Source organism: Vipera berus (assembly GCF_964194415.1).
Source record: "Vipera berus genome assembly, chromosome: 2".
In the NCBI taxonomy this organism is placed as follows: domain Eukaryota; kingdom Metazoa; phylum Chordata; class Lepidosauria; order Squamata; family Viperidae; genus Vipera; species Vipera berus.
Window position 1 is genome coordinate 79132723 of NC_138203.1, and position 22922 is coordinate 79155644.

The 22922-nt window shown below is 40.6% G+C and overlaps 1 protein-coding gene across 1 annotated transcript in view; it reads left to right on the plus strand.

The window, feature by feature from the left end:
* Nucleotides 1-22922, plus strand: part of CCDC171 (coiled-coil domain containing 171) — a 203669-nt gene that overhangs the window by 33274 nt on the left and 147473 nt on the right. The window contains exons 10-11 of the mRNA XM_081319831.1: nt 537-697; nt 4668-4806. Coding sequence (XP_081175957.1) covers nt 537-697; nt 4668-4806 — 300 coding nt within the window. The remainder of the gene's footprint in view (nt 1-536; nt 698-4667; nt 4807-22922) is intronic.

Below are 22922 nucleotides of genomic sequence, written 5' to 3' on the forward strand. Positions count from 1 at the left end.
TTTTTTTTTCCATCAATTTTCTCTCTCATTTTTTTTTCTTTTCGTGTAGAATCTGTTGTGATCCAAATGATTCTTTTCAAATGTTTTGAACTGTTTGCACCGTGGCGTACACGTCTCGGTGCTTTGATTTTTCTATTGATCATGCTCCAACAAAAGTCATGGTGAAGGGCAGCAGAAGCTGACTCTGATTGGGCAAGTGGGATCGGAGAATATTATACATGACCCTGAATTCACCCATTCCCTTAACCACAATTGTGATTGCCTGTCAACGTTAATCCAAGTTCATCATAGCCAGTATTTCTTTTACCAAACTATGGTGATCGGGTGGGTGAAAAGCTACACTTATCCTGACTTTATGTATATAAACCTCTTTCTCTCTCTCTCTCTCTCTCTCTCTCTCTCTCTCTCTCTCTCTCTCTCTGCATGTGGAATGATTTTGGCCTAGCCATTTTGTCTTGCCTCATTTTGATCTGACATAGAGCGAAGCTCTGCAGCCTCTTGTAATCCTGATTGTTGTTCTCCTGTGATTTCTGCAGTTGCGGATCCGAGACCTTGAAGGAGCTTTGCAAGTGGAGAAGGCCAGCCAAGCAGAAGCCGTTTCTGACTTGGAAATGTTCAAAGGCAAATTTAGAGAGGTGGAAAATGCCTATGAGAGAGAGAAGCGAAACGCTCACGACAGCCTGGAAAAATTCGACATGTGAGTGGCTTCTTTGCTGACTGAGAATTGGTATTTGAGGGGAAAGACTCACACCAGTCCACAAAATACTCATCTATTCCCTCCTATAACTCACACAGCACAGAGCGGATGGTGACTTTAAACAGGGTGATGTGATATGGAGTTAATGGAGTTGCTGTGTGACTTGGCCCCTGTGTGGTCATTTTTTACTCTCCTAAAAGAATTCCATGGCTATGGATCCCTTTTAAGACTTAGGCTGCAATATTTTGCCAAGTGTTTTGGTTCAAACCAGGGGTAGGCAACCTTGGCTCTTTTATGACTCGTGAACTTCAACTCCCAGAATTCCTGAGCCAGCTGGCTCAGGAATTCTGGGAGTTGAAGTCCACGAGTCATAAAAGAGCCAAGGTTGCCTACCCCTGGTTTAACTTGTAGATTGTTCAGTGCTTAAGCAATGCTTAACAGTTTGTGAAACCTTTGGAATTTTCAAAATTTCGGCATAAAGGTGACTAAAATGTGTCATGTTCCACACACATATGTTTTAAAACAATATAAAGAGAACCCAATTAAACAAATTACACTTGTTCATTTATTTATTGAGGAAAATGATCCAAAGCTTAATTGGATTTTCTGATACATTCTCTGACATGTACCCCCTGGAATAGCCTTTTGTAGTGATAGTAAAATTAGATGTTGAGCATTTGGGGCAATATTTAGCTCCCTAAAAAGCAATAAATGTTAGTTAAATTAATATTTGAAAAAATGCAACAATTGTATTAATAAACTTTATAGATATATCTATATCTCTCTATATATACAGTAGGTATAGATTCATAGAGTTAGTCTTCATTCTAAAAGGGCTATAATTGACTACTACTGATTTTGTATAATGTGCAAAATGAGAACTCGTCAGTATTTAAAACATTTCCTTCCTTTCTTTTTTCCACTCCTTCCTTTCTCCCTCCCTCCCTCGCTTCTGAATGTTAAAACAGACCCTCTTCCTGCTTGTAGGAAGAGTTAGAACAGGACTAATTCATGGCAGGCCAGAACTGGGAAATATAGAAAATAAAATCAAAATAAAAAGTGCAATAATGTACATGAAAGAACATGTTGAGTAAATCTTTCTGAATTTTCCTGTCTTGATTTTTAAAAAATGGTCTCACCCCACACTAGGCGTTATCTTACAGAATTCTTTCTTTAAGGTATCTGGTATTAAAAAGACACTACCAATTCCCTGCATGTTATTTTACTCTGATTACAAATAACCCAACTAAAATATTTCATAGATAACATCAAAAACACCATTTTTTTTCTTACATCACTCATCAATTATTGATCAGATTGTTCTCTTCCAGGATGTTGATTGTATGCTTCAAACAAAATATGATTTATTGATTCTTTTAGATTTCTAAGCGGATCTGTTAGTAATTTTCAATACGTTAGTCCAGAATTGCAATATTGTTTGAATATTTGGTTAAGTGATAGATATGTATATTGCAGTAGAAGTTGGGGGAAAAAACCCACAAAAATTCTCCTTTGTAACTATACTCCAAATTGGTTGCTGTCTTTTTATCAGAATATCCTTAACGGTTTACTACTGCAATACATCAAAGCAGTCCCACTGGTGTAGGAAGGTCTGTGTGAATCCTTTCACTAGAAGAACATAATATTAGCCCTGCCGAACTCATGTTGGTAATGCAGAAGGATGGATAGCAAGGCTTCACGATGGTTACAGTTCCCCTCACTTTATGGTTCTTATACTTGAAACAAATTTCTCTTTTCTTCGATATTGTTTTGATATTGGAGAAGCTCCAGCAGCAGAGTTTGCCACCGTAGCTAGGAACAAGATGTGAGTAGAAATCTTCCTGTTGGTGAAACCCTTCCTAAATTCCCTGAAAGAGAAGGAGAGAACTTATTGTACAGACACCGGAATAGTTTCTCTGTAGTTGTAACTATAGCAAGGCCTGAGAAAGCAGCATTAGAATTTCCACATGTGGGCTATAGACCAGGGCTTTTCAACCTTTTCACCCATTGTACCACTTTTAGGATATGGCAATATCTGAGTGTCAGGACCCACCCCAAACCACATCTTAGGAAGACAGAAACTCTTGGAGTCAGTTCTAGTCCAAAAGGAATCTTTACTAGGACATGCTTGGTTATGGGAATACAAGACAGGACTTAGTATTGTTTTACAAATTGAAATTTTATAAAGGGTACCCAGTTCAACCCCCCTTCCCTCAACCCCATTTGGTCAGCCCCCATCCTTCAACTTCGTGTCAACCCTTTCGTAGAAAAAAAAAGGAACTTCGAATCTTTATGGTTATTGCCTTCTTCCTCTCCCCCTCCCTTTGGATCCCCCTAGTTCAAAAGGTTTCCTTGGTCTTTGAAATAACCTAAGGCAGGCTGAATCCACATATGTTCCTCCTTCCTCGGGAGATGGCAGAATCCGTATGGGGGGGATAATGTTTTAAACATACATTTATGAATGTGATATAAATGGATTCTGACATCGAGTACCACCAGTTGCCTTACTAGGTGTCAAAAACTTGACCAAAAAAAAGTAAAAAAGTGATGAAGTACAGGTAGTCCTCGACTTACAATAGTTCGCTTAGTGACTGTTCGAAGTTAAAATGGCACTGAAAAAGTGGCCCCCAAGCCACAGCCGAGCAAGACACCTGCCTGCCTGCCTGGCGGCGCTCTTCCTACTGTCCGAGGTTTTCATTGTTGTGAGCATTTCTGTTGAGGATTGGCAGCGAGGGTGGGGTGGGGGGTGTTTGGTTTTTATTCCCCCGTCTGCTGGGTGGTTGCAGCAGGTTTTGGTCACTTCATATGACCCTGGGACACTGTGACTGTCATAAATATGAATCAGTTGCCAAGCATCTGAATGTAAATCACAAGACCCTGGAGATGCTGCAACATTCCAGCTGATTGGCGCTTCTTCTGGGCTCAGAAGTGCCAGGATCAGCGCCGAGCTCCATCTGGAGCCTGATGCTGATCCTGGCACTTCCACTGAGCCTTGACAGCCCCAAAGAAGCACTGATCCTGGTGCTTCCGCTGAGCCCTGACAGCCCTGCAGCTCCAGCCATCTTTTGCTCAGGCTTGTGCGGTGCTGCCACTGGTTCAGCTTATTCCCCTCCCCCGCTATCACTTTTCTAGGATGGTTGTGTACCACCTCCCAGGTGCCAATGTACCACAGGTGGTACCCGTACCACTGGTTGAAAAGCCCTGCTATAGACGATAATACACGAGCCTATAAGATGTTTCTTAATTCCTGCTTCGTCTCTACATTTGGATTACATTTTTTTTCATGTCATTTTTAAATCTATTCATTGTAAAGAACATGAAATGAACACGAACAGTTTATTACAGGTGGTCGCCACCACAATTGAGCCCAAACTCAATTTCGTGAATTTTCCCCATATTATGACCTTTCTTGCCACAGTTGTTAAGTGAATCACTGCAGTTGTTAAATAAGTATACGGGTTGTTAAGTGAATCTGGCCTCCTCATTGACTTTGAGTTGTCAAAAGGTCACAGAAGGTGATTGCATGACCACGGGACACTGCAACCATCATAAATATTGGTTCATGTAAACCAATTGCCAAGCATTTGACCTTTGTTCACATGATCATGGGGATGCTGCAACGTCATAAGTGTGAAAAATGTATCATATGTCACTTTTTGGTGCCATTGTAACTTCGAACAATCACTAAATGAATGGTTGTAAGCTGAGGACTACCTGTATTCCAGATTTTATCTTTTAGTTAGTCAGATATATTTGATGCCATTCAATGAGTTTAAATAACCTGAATTTGATTATTCCCAGAAGATGTTCTGGATTATTAGAACAGATAAATGCTACCACATCCATTGACTTTTAGATTTGTTTTTTTCCTGGTTTTCTTAAACGTTAGCAAAATGATAGCATAGAAGTATTGTTGTTTCATCGAGAACAGTATATAACATATTTAAATTTTTACAAAAAATCTTTTCAGGTTAGAAAGGGAGTATCTAGCTGCAAACAAACGGCTAAACGAAGAGATAGAAGAAAACAAGAAAGTAATTAAAGACCTCTCTCAGATGCTGCAGGATAATGAAAAAAGTTACAAAGAATTACAGGCTGAACTTCTCCTGGTAAGAGACCTTGAGGCATTTCCTTTATTGGTGTGAACCTGCTATGTTTATTGCTAGATCCTTTTCTCTTTTCTTTAGGAAGACCTTTCTATAAAAAAAATGCATTCAAAAGGGTGTCTAATCTTGGCAACTTTAAGACTTGTAGACTTCAACTCCCAGAATTCCCCAGCCAGCTGAGGAATTCTGGGAGTTGGAATCCACAAAGTTACCAAGATTGGACACCCCCTGATTTAAAAGATATCCTTTCCCTATGCATATCAGAACTTATAACCAAATCTGTTCTTGAAATAACAATTTGTAAATGAATATCTGGCCAGCTTCACAGGGTAAGTGTAGAGTTTGACAATGTCCATTAAGGACCAATAAAATAGATGTAATTGGGGAAGGAAGGAATATAGGTGTTTCAGAGAGAGCTGCATGTTGGTCTCTGAGCCGTTGCGTTACACAACTCCGCATGCTATAGATATACTACTCATGAATCTGCATGAACACTGAACCTTTCAATTTGCATATTTTACCCTCAAAATAAGCTTGTCCTGAATCTGAGCTTTCTTGAGGTTTGCAGCAGTTTTGCCAAAGAATCCATGATTGGTTTGCACCAAATATATGAACAAAGGGAATGTATCTACTGATCTGGAATTTAGTCATTCAGGCTATGTGAGTGGGTTCTTGGGAATATGAAAAAAGTGATTTAAAGTGTTCTACTGTAAGCGGTTTTTGACCCCTTTTACTATCACCGTATGTAATCAAGATTCATCATCATTCCCAAATTGTGGAAACTTTCTACATTTCAGTAGGTACCAAACTTAATTGTGAGATGTCTGTAATGATTGCTAAATGTGGCTATAGATCCAGATCCTTGCAGGGTCTTAAAATGAAATATGCAATGGCTCTTTAAACAGCACCCGTGAAACAGCTGCATTTCATCAGCTGAACAGGAAGGAAAAGGGTTCTGTTCCACATAATATTCTCAATATCATTTTTAATTTCCTATCAATTAGCTTGCAAAATAGCTAGGAGCATATTAGTAAGGGGAGCCTTGTTTAGTCCAATATTCTGTTTACTGTGGTAGCTAGCCATATCTACCTACCAGAAACCTAAAAAAGGGTAACAGCTACCTCTTCCTAATGTTTCCCAGCTACTAATAAGAGAAGAAGAAAGCTACCTTTTATTGTAGAAATAACAAGTAGTTACTGAGAGCCTTGTACCTTATTTGCCTAATCACTTTTTAAGCAGATCAGGTTGGTAGCTACCACTGCATCCTGTAGTAGTGAATTCCATTTGTGGGAAGGCATATTTCTTTTTGACTGTCTTGGGCTTCTGCTTCATTGAACAGTTATGTTTTTCAATATTAAGAGGGAGAATTCTTTCTAATTAGGTGACAGGTGTGGCCAAGTAGATGGAAAGATTTTTTTTTTTACCTTTGAGCATTCTGTTTTTCTCACTACAACTTCAGATTTATGCTCTAGTTTTTCCCCCCACATACCCATCATCAATAATAATTCTCGTAACTAAAGCGAGATACTACAGATTTAAGTACTCAGTGGCTCCATGTTCACATACAAGTGGACTAAGAATAAAAGAGACTTTGAAGTTCCTTAACACTTAAATCTGTGTTTCTTGATATCTGTTCCTTACATTTTAAAGCTAAATTTGACTGCATGTTTAAAAATAGACTGTTTTTCAGAATATTGTTCTGCTTTAAAATCACTCAAGGAACAACGTTTATTAGATGTTAAATAAATAAGGGTTTTAATAGTCATGTTATTAAACCTCTAGTTTAAAAGAAAGAGTAATACAAACTAAAAAGAAAAAAAAGAAAAAAAGAGGACAGAGAAAAGAAGAAAATAGAAAAACAGAAACAAAAGAAAAAATAATACCATATAGTAAAGAAAAAGAACAGATATATACGATATGATATCACCCATCATCACTATAAATGTAAACAATTTTTGTAACTTATTACCTTCTCTTAAAATACAACAAATGATCTCTTCTTCTTATCCCATTTTTAATAATCTATAAACAAATCTTTAAAACCTCCTTGTACAGTCCTGATCAGGAAAAGGCAAACCAGAGATAGCAACGTATCTATTTTAACCTTGATCAGATAAACCAATTTTATAGTCCTTCCTTTTACTTTTAACAACCTTGATCTCTAAAAATGAAGCTATCTTCAGTTCACCATTTCTTCCTTGGAAGTGCCAGTTTTTGGTTGTTGTTGTTTTTTAATGCTACAATCTGTTGGTTTCATTTTTGCACTGAGCTGCTTCATTTAGTACAATGTACGGACTGAGAAGTATTTAATGTGCAAGAGCAAGATAAAATTTGCTGCTCCCACGTTGATATTGGCATCATGGAATATTGTTGAGGAGTAAGTAATGTGGATCCCTTTTTTCTGCTTGTACCTGCGGGAAGTCACAATGTAGAAAGCGTTATTTAGCTGGTGGAGGCAATATGTGTATTTTCCCACATGTTTATTTGAAAGAAGTTACCTGGTAGAGCTTTGTGGATTGCACCACTCTTTGGTTAATGCTCTGTTGTATCTGTATTTTTACTTGTAACATTAAGGGAAAGAAAATAACACCTGCTCTGTAATACAACATCTTCCAAGATAAGGAGGAACAATACTTGCCTAAGAGCAATAGTTCTCATAAATAAAGAGTCACTTCCCCAAAGTATAGAACAGGGGTAGGCAACCTTGGCTCTTTCATGACTCATGGACTTCAATTCCCAGAATTCCTGAATTCTGGGAGTTGAAGTCCATGAGTCATGAAAGAGCCAAGGTTGCCTACCCCGGTATAGAATCAGATCGTCTGTAGGTGCTGTCTACTTGAGACCTTTGTCTTCCCTAGAAATATCCTTGCTTGGAGATACTGCTGTCTAAAGTTATAATCAAGTTCTTGGTAGGGTGTGTTACCAGGCCAAGCTCCAGGTATTATTATTTGTTCTCCTTGTTCCTTAAGAAAAGTATCAAAAGATCCCAAAACAATTTGTACCTTGATGTAGACTCAAACTCTTTGGAGGGTGCTGTATATTACTGGCTTCAGAAGGTGCCAGCTGTTCTGCGAGTTCCTGGAATGCTGAAGGGATGTGGATTGGTATGTTTCTCTGTTAACATTAATGTTAAGTTGGAAAAAAAATCCTTTTCGGCAATTCACCCTAGTTTGAGTCTATTCCTTTCAAATCGTAGCATACCTTTTGGTTCCCGGGTTGCCAACAGAACATTTTACCTTCAGATTATTACTATTAGATAGGCTTTCCTCTTTTTACAGATCAGTTCTTGCACAGTGCTCTACTGTGAAAACAGTAAAGTGTATTTTATCTCTGATTTTGAAGAGAGAGAGAGAGAGAAAAAGTACTCCCTTGTTTTGTTGGGGAGAAAAATGTTCAAACTTTAAATTGAACAATGGAAGCCTCAGGTAGATTCATTGTTGGAAAAGATTTAAATGCACTTCTCCATTTCAGGAACCTTCTGTGGATCAAAGGTTTATGTGCTCTCTTGCTATTTTATCTGCCCCAACTGGTATTAAACCTCTTTGTGGTCTCATTCACTGACCATAATTTGGATACCCTTTAGCTGCTTGTAGTCTATTAAGTATGGAAGCAATTTAAATTCATATACTTTTAAGACCAGTTAGGGGACTATTACAATTATCTAGTCTGACCTCATATGCATACTGGCTACAAAATTCATCCTGGTTGAATTGAAGTGTACCTTCCACCGAGATTTCATATTTCATTTAGAAACTCCACGTAGCAAGTTGTTTGATAAGTGGTTCATTTTAATCATCCACAGTATATGAAATTTAATCTCTTTATCTGTAACTTTTGCTTTCAGGGATTAAAATGTGTTTCATGATGTATTTGTATTGCCAAGGACTCAGATGGATTCTAATGCAACTGTGAAGCATGGTTGAAGGATATAATTAGGCCACGGGATTAAATACTTGCCCATCTTTCTATAGGTGATTTTACCATGATTAAAGCTTATGCCTTTGCTTTGGTTACTTTTGCCTAACACTAAATTCTAGCTCTAGTTAATAAGCTGTGACGACTATTAGTAAAGTGAATGGGAAGAACTGAAGTGGAATAGGGCTTCGTTCCAAGGCCCATTTTCAATTGCTTCAAATAATAAAGGAATTATAATCACAAGGCGATCAAACCAGTCAGTCCTAGAGGAGATCAACCCTGACTGCTCTTTAGAAGGCCAGATCCTGAAGTTGAAATTCAAATACTTTGGCCACCTAATGAGAAGGAAGGACTCACTGGAAAAGAGCCTAATGCTGGGAAAGGTTGAGGGCAAGAGAAGAAGGGGACGACAGAGAATGAGGTGGCTGGATGGAGTCACTGAAGCAGTAGGCGTGAGCCTAAATGGACTCCAGAAGATGGTAGAGGACAGGAAGGCCTGTAGGAACGTTGTCCATGGGGTCGCGATGGGTCAGATACGGGTTCGCAAACTAACAACAACAACAAAAATATTAAATAATTTCTTTCATCCTAGACCTAGAAATAAGCTGGTTGAATGGCTGCAACCAGGCTGGAGATACCGTTTGAAGGCTAATTTTCTAGATCCACTTCATTTTTGCTTCACGTTTAGTTTTGGGACCAACATGGACATGGTTGCCTTGCAGGTAGATAGTGCTGTCTGAGCTTGGTTGTTTTCTTGCAGAAATTTCATTACCCAAATTAGGTAACATTATCAGTGGTAGCAGGGAGTGGGTTTGTTCTCATTTTAAATTCTAGTGGCTTGCTTTGTTGGTATTGATGGGAGTGGTCTTGGTGGTTCTTTGGTTGGGGCTGTTTACTGTTTGGCACCTCTTGATTGTCTAATGTTAATCCTGGTGTTAATCTGTGGTCATCTGGGTGTTGATTGCTGGTGGGGAGATGTTTTGGTCTTTCTGTTCCCTTTTTGCCTTGTAGATTGTCTCTTGAATAGTACATAAAACAAATTTTTATGTCTGTGTGATTTATTTATTTTTATTTATTTTTATGTCTGACTGTTTTATTAAGAGTGCCAGGCTTCCAGCAATTTTCTAACATATTTGGACTCGACCTGGTCTAGGCTGGTCACAGTTCGCAGTTGAACCTATGGCTAAGTCTGTCCATGTGCTGTGAAATTAAGACATTTTCATTATGTCTTCTTGCTGTTAGTTGGTATTCATGGATACGCAAACAATACCCCAATCAGGGAACTGCTGAATAAGATGACAGTAAACAGCCCAACCAAAGAACCACCAAGACTGCTCTTACCAACATTGAGAGGACAAGGCAGTAGAATATAAAAAGAGAACAAACCCCGCTCCCTGCTGGCACTGATAATGTTACCTCATTTGAGCAATGAAACATCTCCAAGAAAACAATCAAGCTCAGAGAGCACCAAGGTCCCCTCATTGATTAGGCCTTCTGGCAAGTGCCTAGTTGGATTCTGGACAGAAGGTTACCTTTGAAAAATTTTCAGACATAAGAGTCAACATTTTATTCATTTAGTTAAATTATAACCTGCATTTCTCCAGGAGTTCAAAATTGATACAATCCATTCCATAAAAAGGTAAAGGTTCCCCCACACATGTGTGCTAGTCGTTCCAACTCTAGGGGCCGGTGCTCATCTCCGTTTCAAAGCCGAAGAGCCAGCGTTTGTCTGAGGACGTCTCTGTGGTCATGTGGCCGGCCTGACTAGATGCCAAAGGCGCACAGAACGCTGTTACCTTCCCACTGTAGTGGTCCCTATTTTTCTACCTGCATTTTTACGTGCTTTTGAACTGCTAGGTTGGCAGAAGCTGGGACAAGTAACAGGCGCTCACTTTGCTATGCGGTACTCAGGATTCGACCCGCCAAACTGCCGACCTTCTGATCGACAAGCTCAGCGTCCTAACCCACTGAGCCACCGCGTCCCTTATCCATTCCATAAAAAGGTAAAGGTAAAGGTTCCCCCGCACATGCGTGCTAGTCGTTTCCGACTCTAGGGGCCGGTGCTCATCTCCGTTTCAAAGCCGAAGAGCCAGCGCTTGTCCGAGGACGTCTCCGTGGTCATGTGGCCGGCATGACTGGACGCCAAAGGCGCACGGAATGCTGTTACCTTCCCACCGGAGTGGTCCCTATTTTTCTACTTGCATTTTTATGTGCTTTCGAACTGCTAGGTTCAAAACCTTCTGATCTCAGTGTCCTAACCCACTGAGCCACCGCGTCCCTTATCCATTCCATAGTAGTGCTCTAAAAGTTGTATTGCCTACTAGTCCACGGCAAGGTGAAAATCAAAAGATTTGATGTTAGTTTTTTTAAAAGCTGTGAATGGGTTAGGACCAAAGTATATTGAGAAATGTCTCCTCCCTTATATACAGTGCATGCTGAAGCTCTTGGGCCACCTTCTGGGTAAACTGAGGCAGGTAGGCATAGGTAGAAAACTCGCAGTTGTGGGGATTTGTCCATGGAATGCCCTTCCTTGGAAGACATATTTGGCACTAATATTGTTATCTCTTCAGGCTAGGCAAAAAAGTTCCTCTTCGGAAGGAATCTTCATCTAATCTGAGATGCTCAGTAAAATTGAACAGAGCATCTCCTCGACATAAGAGGGTTGCTGATCGTTTTACTAAGCTTCCTCTCCCTTTATTATTACTTTTCTACAGGTTTAGACAACTGTGGGCCTAAATCTATTGGTGATCCTCAAGCTAGTTTGAAAATCCCACATAAGGCATAATTTTAGGTTTTGGGCAAGTGCTATGTCTTCTGTTTGGGAGAGATTAAAAAAAAGAAGAAGAAGAATGCAAAATTCACCCCTGAGTAATCCGCATATTAGGATAGATAAACACATGAGGAAATAAGCAGTCTTTCTTCAGAAATCTTCACCAGGAAAAATATTGAGGATACTGTTTTAAAAAGAGGGCAGAGAAGAAGCAAGAAAGTCCACAAATTAGGCCTAGGTTCAATCCATGAAGTCTGCAGCAGATCAAAGTCATTCCCAGAATGAAATTTGCAGACTGAGCCAAGGTGTTATTGTATATTGTTTCATCAGGTTATACCTAATATTCAGGAAGACAAGCAATGGTTGTCCCCACCCCCAAATTCTGGGAAATACAAAAACCATAATCTCCCATAGAAAGTAACAGATGAGGGGGGGGTACAGGGGGACAGTCAGAAAAAAAATGATGCCCTCATCGATTTTTGATTAATCTTGCGGGAAACAAATTGCCCAGAAATGTTCCCTCCAGTAGAACATTAGTAGACAGTCTCAGAATTTAAGTTTTGGGGGAGGCCTCATTTCAGGACTGCCACATTCTTCTCAAGCTATGATCCTTCCCTTGTGTATTGTGTTTGAGTATTTGAGTAGAAGTCTGGACTTCTTTCCCCCCTGCTTTTCCCATGATCATCCCATGAATGTGAGGAGTTTATGCTAAGGCCCTTACCAAGTGTGATCTCTAAAGGCTTGTCCAGCAAGCAGCTTTTCTCATGTCTGACTTAGTTCAGTATTGGAAGTGACAGCTAGAAAGGGAGGATTATCCGATGTAGCATGGGGGGTTTTGCACAGCAGTTGCTGTTCTTGATTATATTGCTTGCACTTATTCTGATAGTTCCCAGATTGCTGCGTGGGCTAGCAGGGATCAGCACTGGGAATTGGCACTGTCCCCCACACAGCCTCCAGATCGTGTATATATGTGTGCGTCTTGTGTGTGTATCCATATAGCCAATGACACTTGAAAACTCTTCCAGCTGGAAGTATTTATTTTCCGAGTAGGTTTCTGCTAAAACATGTCTTCAGAATTGTGAATGATTTTGGAGTCTTTGTTTTAGGATGCATAAACTTATTAAGGCAATCGCCTTATCGAAGCTAGGCATGTTGGATCCGAACACTGAGAATTTATGCTGCCAAAAAAGAAATAGAGATGTAGATATAAATAAGATGTAACTTGCAATAATAAGTTTGTTATCTTTTTTTAAAGGACAAAATATTTTGGATTCCTCTTTCACTCATTTATTTTTATAGGGGTTTTTTCTACACCATTTATATCTGCATTATTGCGAGCCGTATAAATCACGATGATATATTTTTAGCTCTAACCGGGCCAGTATTTGTCTGATTGTCAGAGGTCAAAATTAAACGTAGCACTGCCAAATGATTGGTACCTAACTGGCTATTGCCCAAAGATAGCTCGTTAGAAACAAATGAACTAAGTTAAATTTAGGCCCACCTGAAAATTAATAGGGCAAGTTAACCATGGCTAAACTTTCATTGTAGGTAGTCCTCGCTTACTACTCCTTTCAACCGTTCAAATCTGTGATGGTGCCAGTCCCTGGAGTTTCAGACATTATAGTATCCCATGATCCCATGGTCAACATTCAAAATCTGGCTTCTGACAGGAGGTTCCAAATGGCAACCATGTGACATCTACAATTAATGACCGGCAGTGATTTGCTTAATGAAAATGATCAGGATTGCTGGAATTTCTGTTGTTAAGCAACATTCACATCATGTTGCTGCGTATAGGTAGGTCGCTTAGTGACAGAAATTCCAGTCCCAAAATTGCTGTTGTAAACCAGGGATTGTCTGTAGTTTCCACAGGAACTAAATTCAAAATTTGTGCAGGTTTAATTTTTTTGTCTATTTTTCTTCCCTCTTGGAAATTTATGCTAATCACTGTAACCCTGTAGGAAGATGCCTTTTTTTGGGCTTACTTTTAATGCCATTCCTCCTGGCTGATTTGGTAGTTCAACTTTAATAGTATTTACCTGGTTAATATTAAATATCATTAGGGCATTTTTTAAAGGTAAGAATGAACTGTTATAAATTTTAAGCATTAATAGATTCAATATTTTCTGGAAATATTGGGCTAGATAACTACAGAAGTTCAAGAATAAGTCAGTTATTTAGCATTAAGGGTGTCCCAAAATAGATATAATAAATGCAGTATTTTGGATAAAACACGTGGGAATTGGCTACATCAGAACAATTTGGGTAGCGATAAGCTTGTCATACAGTTGATCTGAAATTTTACAAAATGCAGACGAGTGTTATTTTTCTATCCCTTTTAAATTCTTTCTGCTAAAAAATGAACGTCCTATCTTGAATGCAAGCTATTCTCAGTGAAAGGTGCATGTTCCTTTTATGATAGTCTCTGGTGGGCTGGCTAATTTGTATGTGTGCAAAGAAAGAGTAAGCTGAACAAATATTCTCTGTACTATTATGAAAATTTAAAATCTCTCACTGAGCTTTCACACATGATAATTTATATTTTAAGACTGATTCATTGACATTGCAACTGCCTTGTATTTTCCTAGTTGTCATAGAAGAAGTGGAGATGGAAATAATTTGGTGCGTGCATGTTGCAATGATTTTTTGCTGATTTTTGTTACCAATGAGGGGTAACTAGGCAATTTCCTGTTGTTTTCTGAAGCGATGTGTTTTGGTTGTCATCTCCAGGTCTTCTGTTCGCTTTAATCTGCACAAAAATGCGCCAAGAAAGCTAAGATTACACATCACTTTTCAATCACTTATTACTTTTTGCGAGGGATAAATGCCCTGAGCCTATTTTTTTCTTTCCCAAACAAACAGGTAGGGGAAGGGGTGGGGGGTGGGGGGAAGAAAATGAACCATTTAAAAAAAAAGGATAAATCTCCTTTCTTTTATGGCTGAAATAAAAATATTGCTTTTGATATCCCACCTTGTATGTATAATTCAGCTACCCAAAGCAAGGCAGGTGCCTGAGAAGTATAGATTATATGCCTTGGGAAATAAATAATAAAATAATGTAAAAATCTGTGGGAAGGGAACTTGCGCATTCAAGAGCCAGTGAGGAGAATCAGAGTTATGTGGGACAATTTTTATTTATTTATTTTTTTTAAAAAAAGTGAGTTGTGTTCATTTGGAGGCTTGTAAAGTTCACTTAACCTTTAAGATGAACACTTATCCTCCTTTTCCTTCTCGTACTTTGAGGAAATGTGCATATCATTTCATCCTTAATTCTGCCTGAAAAATAACCCTCTAATATAGTTAAGGTGTAGGACGCTGGTCGCCTCAATTCTAGTTCAACACTTCAAGTCCTACACTGTGCTGGAGTATTTTATGAACCTACAAAGCCCTAATATTCTTAAACACACACACACACACACACACACACACACAAACACACACACACACACACTCCCCCAACATCTCTAACTTTAGATAGCCAAGTGAACAAAGTGGAAATAGGTAAAGATCTCAGATTAGGATTTGAATCACAATGGATTAATGGCTCACTAAAATTCTTGGCTGTATTTAGGAAGCAGATTGATTTTAAGGTAGAGGCAAAGTCAGGGATGAATTGCACAGCAGCAGAGAGCTGGATTGGGAATGCAAGGAAATAAAGAGAAAATGACAGTCTGTTAGATATGAAAAGCGGTAAGGAAGAGAGACCAAATAGGGAAGGTGAAAGGCAGTGGTGGGATTCAGATATGTGAACAACCGGTTCTCTGTGTGGATGCCGCTTCCGGAAGTCCGTTCTGGGCCTGGGCAACAAAAAATTAAGCTACCTGTTCTGCCGAAGTGGTGTGAACTGGCTGAATCCCACCACTGATTAAAGGGCGCATTGACAAGCAGCAGTGTTTAGGTACCAGTTTGGGAGCCATTCAGACAAGACCAGATTCACGTTTCTGAGTGTGGAAAAGCCAGACTAAACCTAGAAATATTTCTCTCCAAGTCAGAGGAAGCCATGCCAGAGTCTCAGAACAAAATATTATCCAATTTCCCTTTCTTTGCTGCCGTGATAAATGGCTCACTTTGTGCAGTGTTAGATGGAATTATGGAAAGCCAGGCAGCTGCTGTGTAACCAGATGAGTTCATTAAGTTAACACTTTCTGCCTGTCATTCCTTCGTCATAGGACTCATTCAGTAATGCAAGTGAGCAAGGTTTGTCGATTCCTGTATTTAAAAACACTGGCAGTCTTTTTGTAGTGCCACCCTGTGGCCAAAGCATCACATAGCTCTTCTTACCAATCGCCGTCAATCAGCACTCCTCTATCCCAAAAAGTGCTTCTGACAATAACTGCATCTTCAGATGCGTTGCTAAATATTCATAGATGGTTATATTAAAAAGTAGTAATTTAACCTTTTATAACATGCTAGACATTTTTGTTTCGACTGAAAGTGCTCCATAGAATTAAGTTGATTTATGCAATTCTAATAATGCTAACAAGCTCATCTTCCAAAATAAATAACATCTCCAATTTAGTTCTGGTATATAAATTAAACGATGGGGGAAGGAGGCAGGGTTGTTGGCGAGATTTCTCCGTGTTTGAGAAAGTGCTTATGGTTTCATCAGAACCACGGCCCATTTTAGCAAATGAAGCTAGCTGCCCCTGCATCACGGAGACTTGGTTGGGCCCAGAGGGTGGGGTCCCTTTGGTTGACCTCTGCCCACCAGGCTTCCGGGTGCTACACCGGCCACGAGCTCATGGTAGGGGTGGGGGAGTGGCGGTTACTATTAGGGAGACCTTATGTCCGCGGGAGACCACCGTTTCTCAGATAGTCGGGTGTGAGTCTCTCTTTGTGAGATTTGGTTCTGGGGCGCAGTTGGGCTTGCTGCTGGTGTACATTTCGCCTAGTCGCACAGCGGCAGCCCTGCCCGAGCTGCTCGATATCCTCTCAGGGTTGGTGGTTGAGTTTCCCAAACTTATAGTTTTGGGAGACTTCAATCTACCATCCCTGGGAGGTTCATCTGAGCTAGCTCGGGAGTTCATGGCTTCCATGACGGCCATGGACCTGACGCAAGTAATTTCTGAACCAACTCATGAGGGAGGTCACACCCTTGACCTGATTTTTTTATCTAGACGGTGGTTGGATGATCTTGGTGGGGGCTCTCCATTTATTATGCCCCTGTCATGGACCGATCATCATCTCCTGCGGATGGTCTTCCGTTTTGCCACCCCCCGCCGTGGGGATACGGAGCCAATCAGATGGTACCGCCCCAGACGCTTAATGGATCCTGATAGATTCCAAGCGGCGCTGGGGTCCCCACCTGCCTCCATTGCTCACAGCTCGGCGGATGCCTTAGTGGAAGCCTGGGAAAGGGCAGCCACTGAGGCACTTGACCGGGTTGTACCCTTGCGGCCCCTGACCCGGCGCAGATCCCAGCGAGCTCCATGGTTTTCCGCGGAGTTCCGGGAGATGAAGCGTCGGAAACGGGGCCTAGAGAGCTGTTGGAGGTCTAGCCGATCCGAACCCGACCGGTTGCGGTTAAGAACCTACATTAGGTCTTATCTCGCAGCGATGAGGGTGGCGAGGTGTAACTACTTCTCTACCCTCATCGCGTCCGCAGATAATCGCCCGGCCGCCCTGTTTAGGGTGACTCGCTCACTTCTTTTTTTTTTATTGAAAAGTTTTAAAATACAGTTTTCCTTTAAAAAATCCCCCCTTCCCCCTCCCTCCTCCCCCCTCCCTACCTCCCCCCTCCCCCCCTCCCCCCCCGACTTCCCAGAGCTAAATACAAGGTATATATATAAAAAGCAATCATAAACAATCATATACTAACAATTATAAACTCTAAAATCCATCACTCTCTAGCTTATATAAGATAAAACAAATAATAATAATATTGAATATGTATAAAAAGAAACTAAAATAATAAAAGAAAAAAAAAACGAAAGAAGACTTATTCAAATGCTACATAAAACTTCTTAACCCTATACTTGTTCTGGATAAAATCAATCCATTTTCTCCATTCCATAATATAGCGTTCTTGCGAATGATCTTTCAAATAGGCCGAAATCTTCGCCATCTCTGCCAGGTCGGAAACCTTTAAAGTCCACTCCTCTATGGTCGGCAGTTCCTCTTTCCTCCAGTATTGGCCTATCAAAAGTCTTGCCGCCGTAATTAAGTTCAACATCAACTTGGTGTCCACAACTGTGACATCTGTAATTATTCCCAACAAAAAAAATTGCGGACAAAACTTTATCCTCTGTTTAAAAATCTTCTGCATATTCCACCAGACTTTTATCCAAAAAACCTTAACCTTCTTACAAGTCCACCATATATGAAAATATGTTGCATCTTCATCACCACACCTCCAACATTTAGGCTGATAATTCGGATACATACTTGCAAGCTTTTTGGGATCTAAATGCCATCTATAAAACATTTTGTAAAAATTCTCTCTTAAATTTTGAGCTTGTGTAAATTTTACGTTCCTCACCCAAATCTTTTCCCATGTGTCCATTGTGATAACTTCCTGGATATTTTGGGCCCATTTTATCATACAATCCTTAACAAGCTCTGTTTCTGAGTCAATCTCTATCAATGCAAGATATATCCGTTTGATATGTGCTGGTCCCTGATTCCTGATTTGCTTTATCAAATTTTCATCAGTCATTGTAAATCCATTTTTCTGGTCTTCTTTCCACCTGGCCCGTAACTGAGTATATTGAAACCAATTTTGAACAACCTTCTCTTCTCGAAAGAGGCTATATGATTTCAAACACCAAACATTTCTTTCCAAACTGAGAATCTCCTTGTACGTAGTCAAATCATGTTTAAAGCCAGCATGTATATTTTCTATTGCATGTTTTGGAATTGCCCACAATGGTATCTTGCAACTTAACTTATGTCTGTACTTCTTCCAAACTCTCAGCAATGCCTGTCTTAAAATATGCACCCTAAACACGTTGTCTACCTTCTTATCATACAACAAATATGCATGCCAGCCAAACAACAAATCGTGGCCCTCAAGATTTAATAACCTCCCTTGCGTCAAATTAATCCAGTCACTTATTCCTACTAATGCAGCAGCTTCATAATATAATTTAAAATTAGGCAATTTAAGGCCACCTCTCTCACGAGTATCCTGCATAATCTTAAGTTTAACTCGTGGTTTTTTCCCTGTCCACACAAATTTATTGATACCTCGCTGCCATTCCTCCAGATTGGAATCTTTCTTAAGAATCGGTATCATTTGAAATAAAAATAAAAATTTAGGCAGGACATTCATTTTTACTGCTGCAATCCGTCACAACAAAGACAATTGCAATTTTTTCCAACTCTCCAATTCTTTTTGAATTTTCCCCCATAATTTTTCATAATTATTTTTATATAGCTTTGTATTAGAGGGCGACAAAATCACCCCCAAATATTTAACCCTTTTAACAATCTCAAATCCAGTTAATCCTTCTAAAAGGGCCTTTTGCGATGTTGTCATATTTTTGGCCAAAATTTTTGTTTTTTGTACATTAACCTTAAATCCAGAAACCTTCCCATATTGTGTTATTATCTCCATCAGGTCCACAACAGAGTTCTCTGACTGGGTCACTGTAACAACCAGATCGTCTGCGAATGCTCTCAATCTATAGTCCTGATCTCCAATTTGAATCCCCTTAATTTTTTCCGAATTCCGAATTTTAACCAATAATATCTCTAATGTTAACACAAATAACAAGGGCGATAACGGACACCCTTGCCTTGTGCCCTTCTCAATATTACATGCTTCTGTCAAGCTATTATTAACTATAATTCGGGCAGTTTGTTTTTGATATAATGCCCTAATCGGTTGTAAAAATTTTTCCCCAAAATCCATTTTATCTAAAACTTTCAACAAAAATTTCCAATTCAATTGATCAAAAGCTTTTTCAGCATCTAAAAAAATTAGCACCGCAGCAATCTGGTTGTTCCTTTCCAAAAACTCTAACACATCAACTATATGCCTCACATTATTTTTCATTTGCCTACCACTAATAAACCCTGTTTGATCCCCATGAATCACCTGTTGCAGAACCCTCATCAGTCTATTAGCCAAAACTTTAGCAAATATCTTATAATCTGTGTTTAAAAGCGATATCGGTCTATAATTTTTAACTTGAGTAACATCTTGGTCTTCCTTCGGAATCAAAGAGATAAAAGCTGTTCTCCAAGACGGTGGCACCTTCCCCCCCCTCTGGATTGTCTGGAACAGTTCCTTTAACGGTTTTATCATTTCTAATTGTAAATTTTTATAATAGGCCGCAGTCAAGCCATCCGTACCTGGTGCTTTATCCACCTTCAATTCCTTAATTGCTATAAAAATTTCTTCTTCTGTGATCAGTTGATTAATCCCTTCTTTTTGTACTTGCGTAAGAACCGGGATGCTAGCATTTTCCAAATATATATCAATGTCCTTTTCATTAATTTTCTCCTTAGCATATAATTTAGAATAAAAATCCACAAAAGCGTCCTTGATAAGGTCCTGTTGAAACACAACCCTTCCTTTATGCACAATCTTGTCTATATTAGAAGCCCTTTGTTTTTTCCTCAATCTGTAAGCTAACCATCTGCCTGGTTTGTTAGCGTTACAAAAAGTGTTATGCCTGGCAAACCGCAGATTGGTTGCCACTTGGTCAGCCATTAATTTATCAAATTGTCCTCTTAACAATTTAATAGCCTCCTTAGTCTTCACATCCTCTGAATTCAAAATCAAAGCCTTTTCTTTTTCCTTTATTTCATTCTCCAGTTCTTTCCTCCTAGCTTCCACAGCACGTCTATGTTTGTTGTTCATATATATCAACACCCCTCTCATATATGCCTTGCTAGCATCCCACACCATGTCCATAGAAGTACCTTTGTTCATATTAATTTCAAAAAAATCCTTCATCCGCTGTTTGCATTCTTCCACATTTCTCTGATTTCTAAACAAATTCTCATTTACGCGCCACGAGCGCCTGTCTCTTTTCTCCTTATCAATCTCCAACCAAACTGGACTGTGGTCAGAAATAGTTCTTGCACAAATCTTCACCTTTTTAGTTCTCAAAAAAAAATCATTAGTCAACAAAATAAAATCAATCCTCGAAAAAGATTGGTGTCTGTCAGAATAAAAAGTATAATCCTTCTCCTGCAAGTGTCTCTCACGCCAAATATCTCGCAATTCCAGGTCATCCTTCATTTCAAAAAAAGATTTAGGCAGTCTAGCATGACTTGGAATGCGCTTAAAAGCTCCAGCCTTATCCAACTGTACATCCAAAACACCATTCCAGTCTCCCATAAAAATAAAAGATTTATAATCCAACTGGGTAAGCTTTGTATGGAGTAAGCTAAAAAAATCAGCTTGTTGTTGGTTAGGTGCATATAATCCAACTAGAAGCGTCTTTTTACCTTCTAACAACAGCTCAATCATAACATATCTTCCATGCTTATCTGCTTCAATTAAGTCTGCTGTTAATGCACTTTTAACATAAACAACCACTCCATTTTTCTTATTCTCTGCAGAGGCAACAAATTGCGTACCCAGTCTCGAGTTCAATAAATGCTTTTGATCCAAAACTCTAATATGCGTTTCTTGCAAACATATAACATCTATCTTAAATTGTTTTAAATATTGAAAAACTTTCTTCCTCTTCTGCGGTGAATTTAGTCCATTAACATTCCAGGTTAGAAATTTAGTTGCCATGCATATCCTCCCAAAGCTCTTGAAGCACTGCTTTGATAGGACTATCTTCTTTACCAACACTATTCTTATTGTAATGTTACAGTAACAGAATTTTTCAAGTCTGAAAAATTCTTAATCAGGAGGTGAGGGAGGATCCCTTGCAGGGTCGTGCCGAGGAATTTAGTCAACATCTGTCGGATAAAATCGCTCGGATTCGGACCGGTTTGGACTCCAACTGGGCAGAGTCTGGCGATCAGGACACGAGCGGTCTTGTCAATGTTACCTGGGAAAAGTTTGATTCTGTGACCCCTGATGAAGTGGACAGGATTATGGGGAGGCTGAGCTCCTCCACATGTTTGTTGGACCCGTGCCCTTCCTGGCTGGTTTATGCAGCTAGGGAGAGGACACGAGGCTGGCTCCAGGCGGTTATATCTGCTTCTTTGAGTGAGGGTTATTTCCCCACCGTCTTGAAGGAGGCGGTGGTGAGACCTCTCCTCAAGAAGCCTGCCTTGGACCCAGCTGTATTGAACAACTTTCGTCCAGTCTCCAGCCTTCGCTTTCTTGCGAAGGTTGTTGAGAGTGTGGTGGCGCATCAGCTCCCTCTGGTCCTGGATGAAGCGGATTATTTGGACCCCTACCAATCGGGTTTCAGACCCGGGTACAGCACGGAGACGGCATTGGTCGCTCTGGTGAATGATCTCTGGAGGGCTCAGGACAGGGGATATTCCTCTGTCCTAGTCCTATTAGACCTCTCGGCGGCTTTCGATACCATCGACCATGGTATCTTGCTGCGGCGTCTCAGGGGATTGGGAGTGGGAGGCACAGTTCTTCGGTGGTTCTCCTCCTATCTCCTGGGACGCTCGCAGTCGGTGTTGGCAGGGGGGCAGAGATCGGCCCCTAGGTCTCTCGTTTGTGGAGTTCCTCAGGGGTCGGTTCTCTCGCCTCTCCTGTTCAACATCTATATGAGACCGCTGGGTGAGATCATTCGTGGTTTTGGAGTTGGGTATCATCAATATGCCGATGATACCCAACTTTTCTTTTCGACCCCAAACCACCCCAGTGATGCCCTCGCTGTGATGTCCCGTTGCCTGGAGGCGGTTCGGGTCTGGATGGGGAGGAACAGACTTCAACTCAACCCTGACAAGACTGAGTGGCTGTGCATTCCGGCATCCCGGGACATTCAAAATGTTCCATCTCTTTCTGTGGGGGGTGAGCTCTTACCCCCCGTGGATAGGGCTCGCAACTTGGGAGTCCTCCTAGATTCACGGCTTACCCTGGAAGATCATGTGGTGGCCGTGACTAGGGGGGCTTTCGCCCAGGTTCGCCTGGTGCGCCAGTTGCGGCCCTATCTGGACCGGGATGCCCTGTGCACGGTCACTCATGCGCTCGTGACCTCTCGCCTTGACTACTGTAATGCTCTCTACATGGGGCTTCCCTTGAAGACCACTCGGAGGCTCCAACTGGTACAGAATGCGGCCGCGAGAGTTGTCTTGGGAGTTTCCCGGTACTCCCATGTTACACCTTTGCTCCGCGAGCTGCATTGGTTACCAGTTGTCTTCCGGGTGAGGTTCAAGGTCTTGGTTATGATCTTTAAGTCCCTACATGGCATGGGTCCGGGTTACCTCGGGGACCACCTGCTGCCGGCGTCAACTCCCCTCCGCCCTGTGCGTTCCCACAGAGAGGGCCTCCTCAGGGTGCCTCCGGTCAGGGAATGCCGACTGGCGGCCCCCAGGGGGAGAGCCTTCTCTGTGGGTGCCC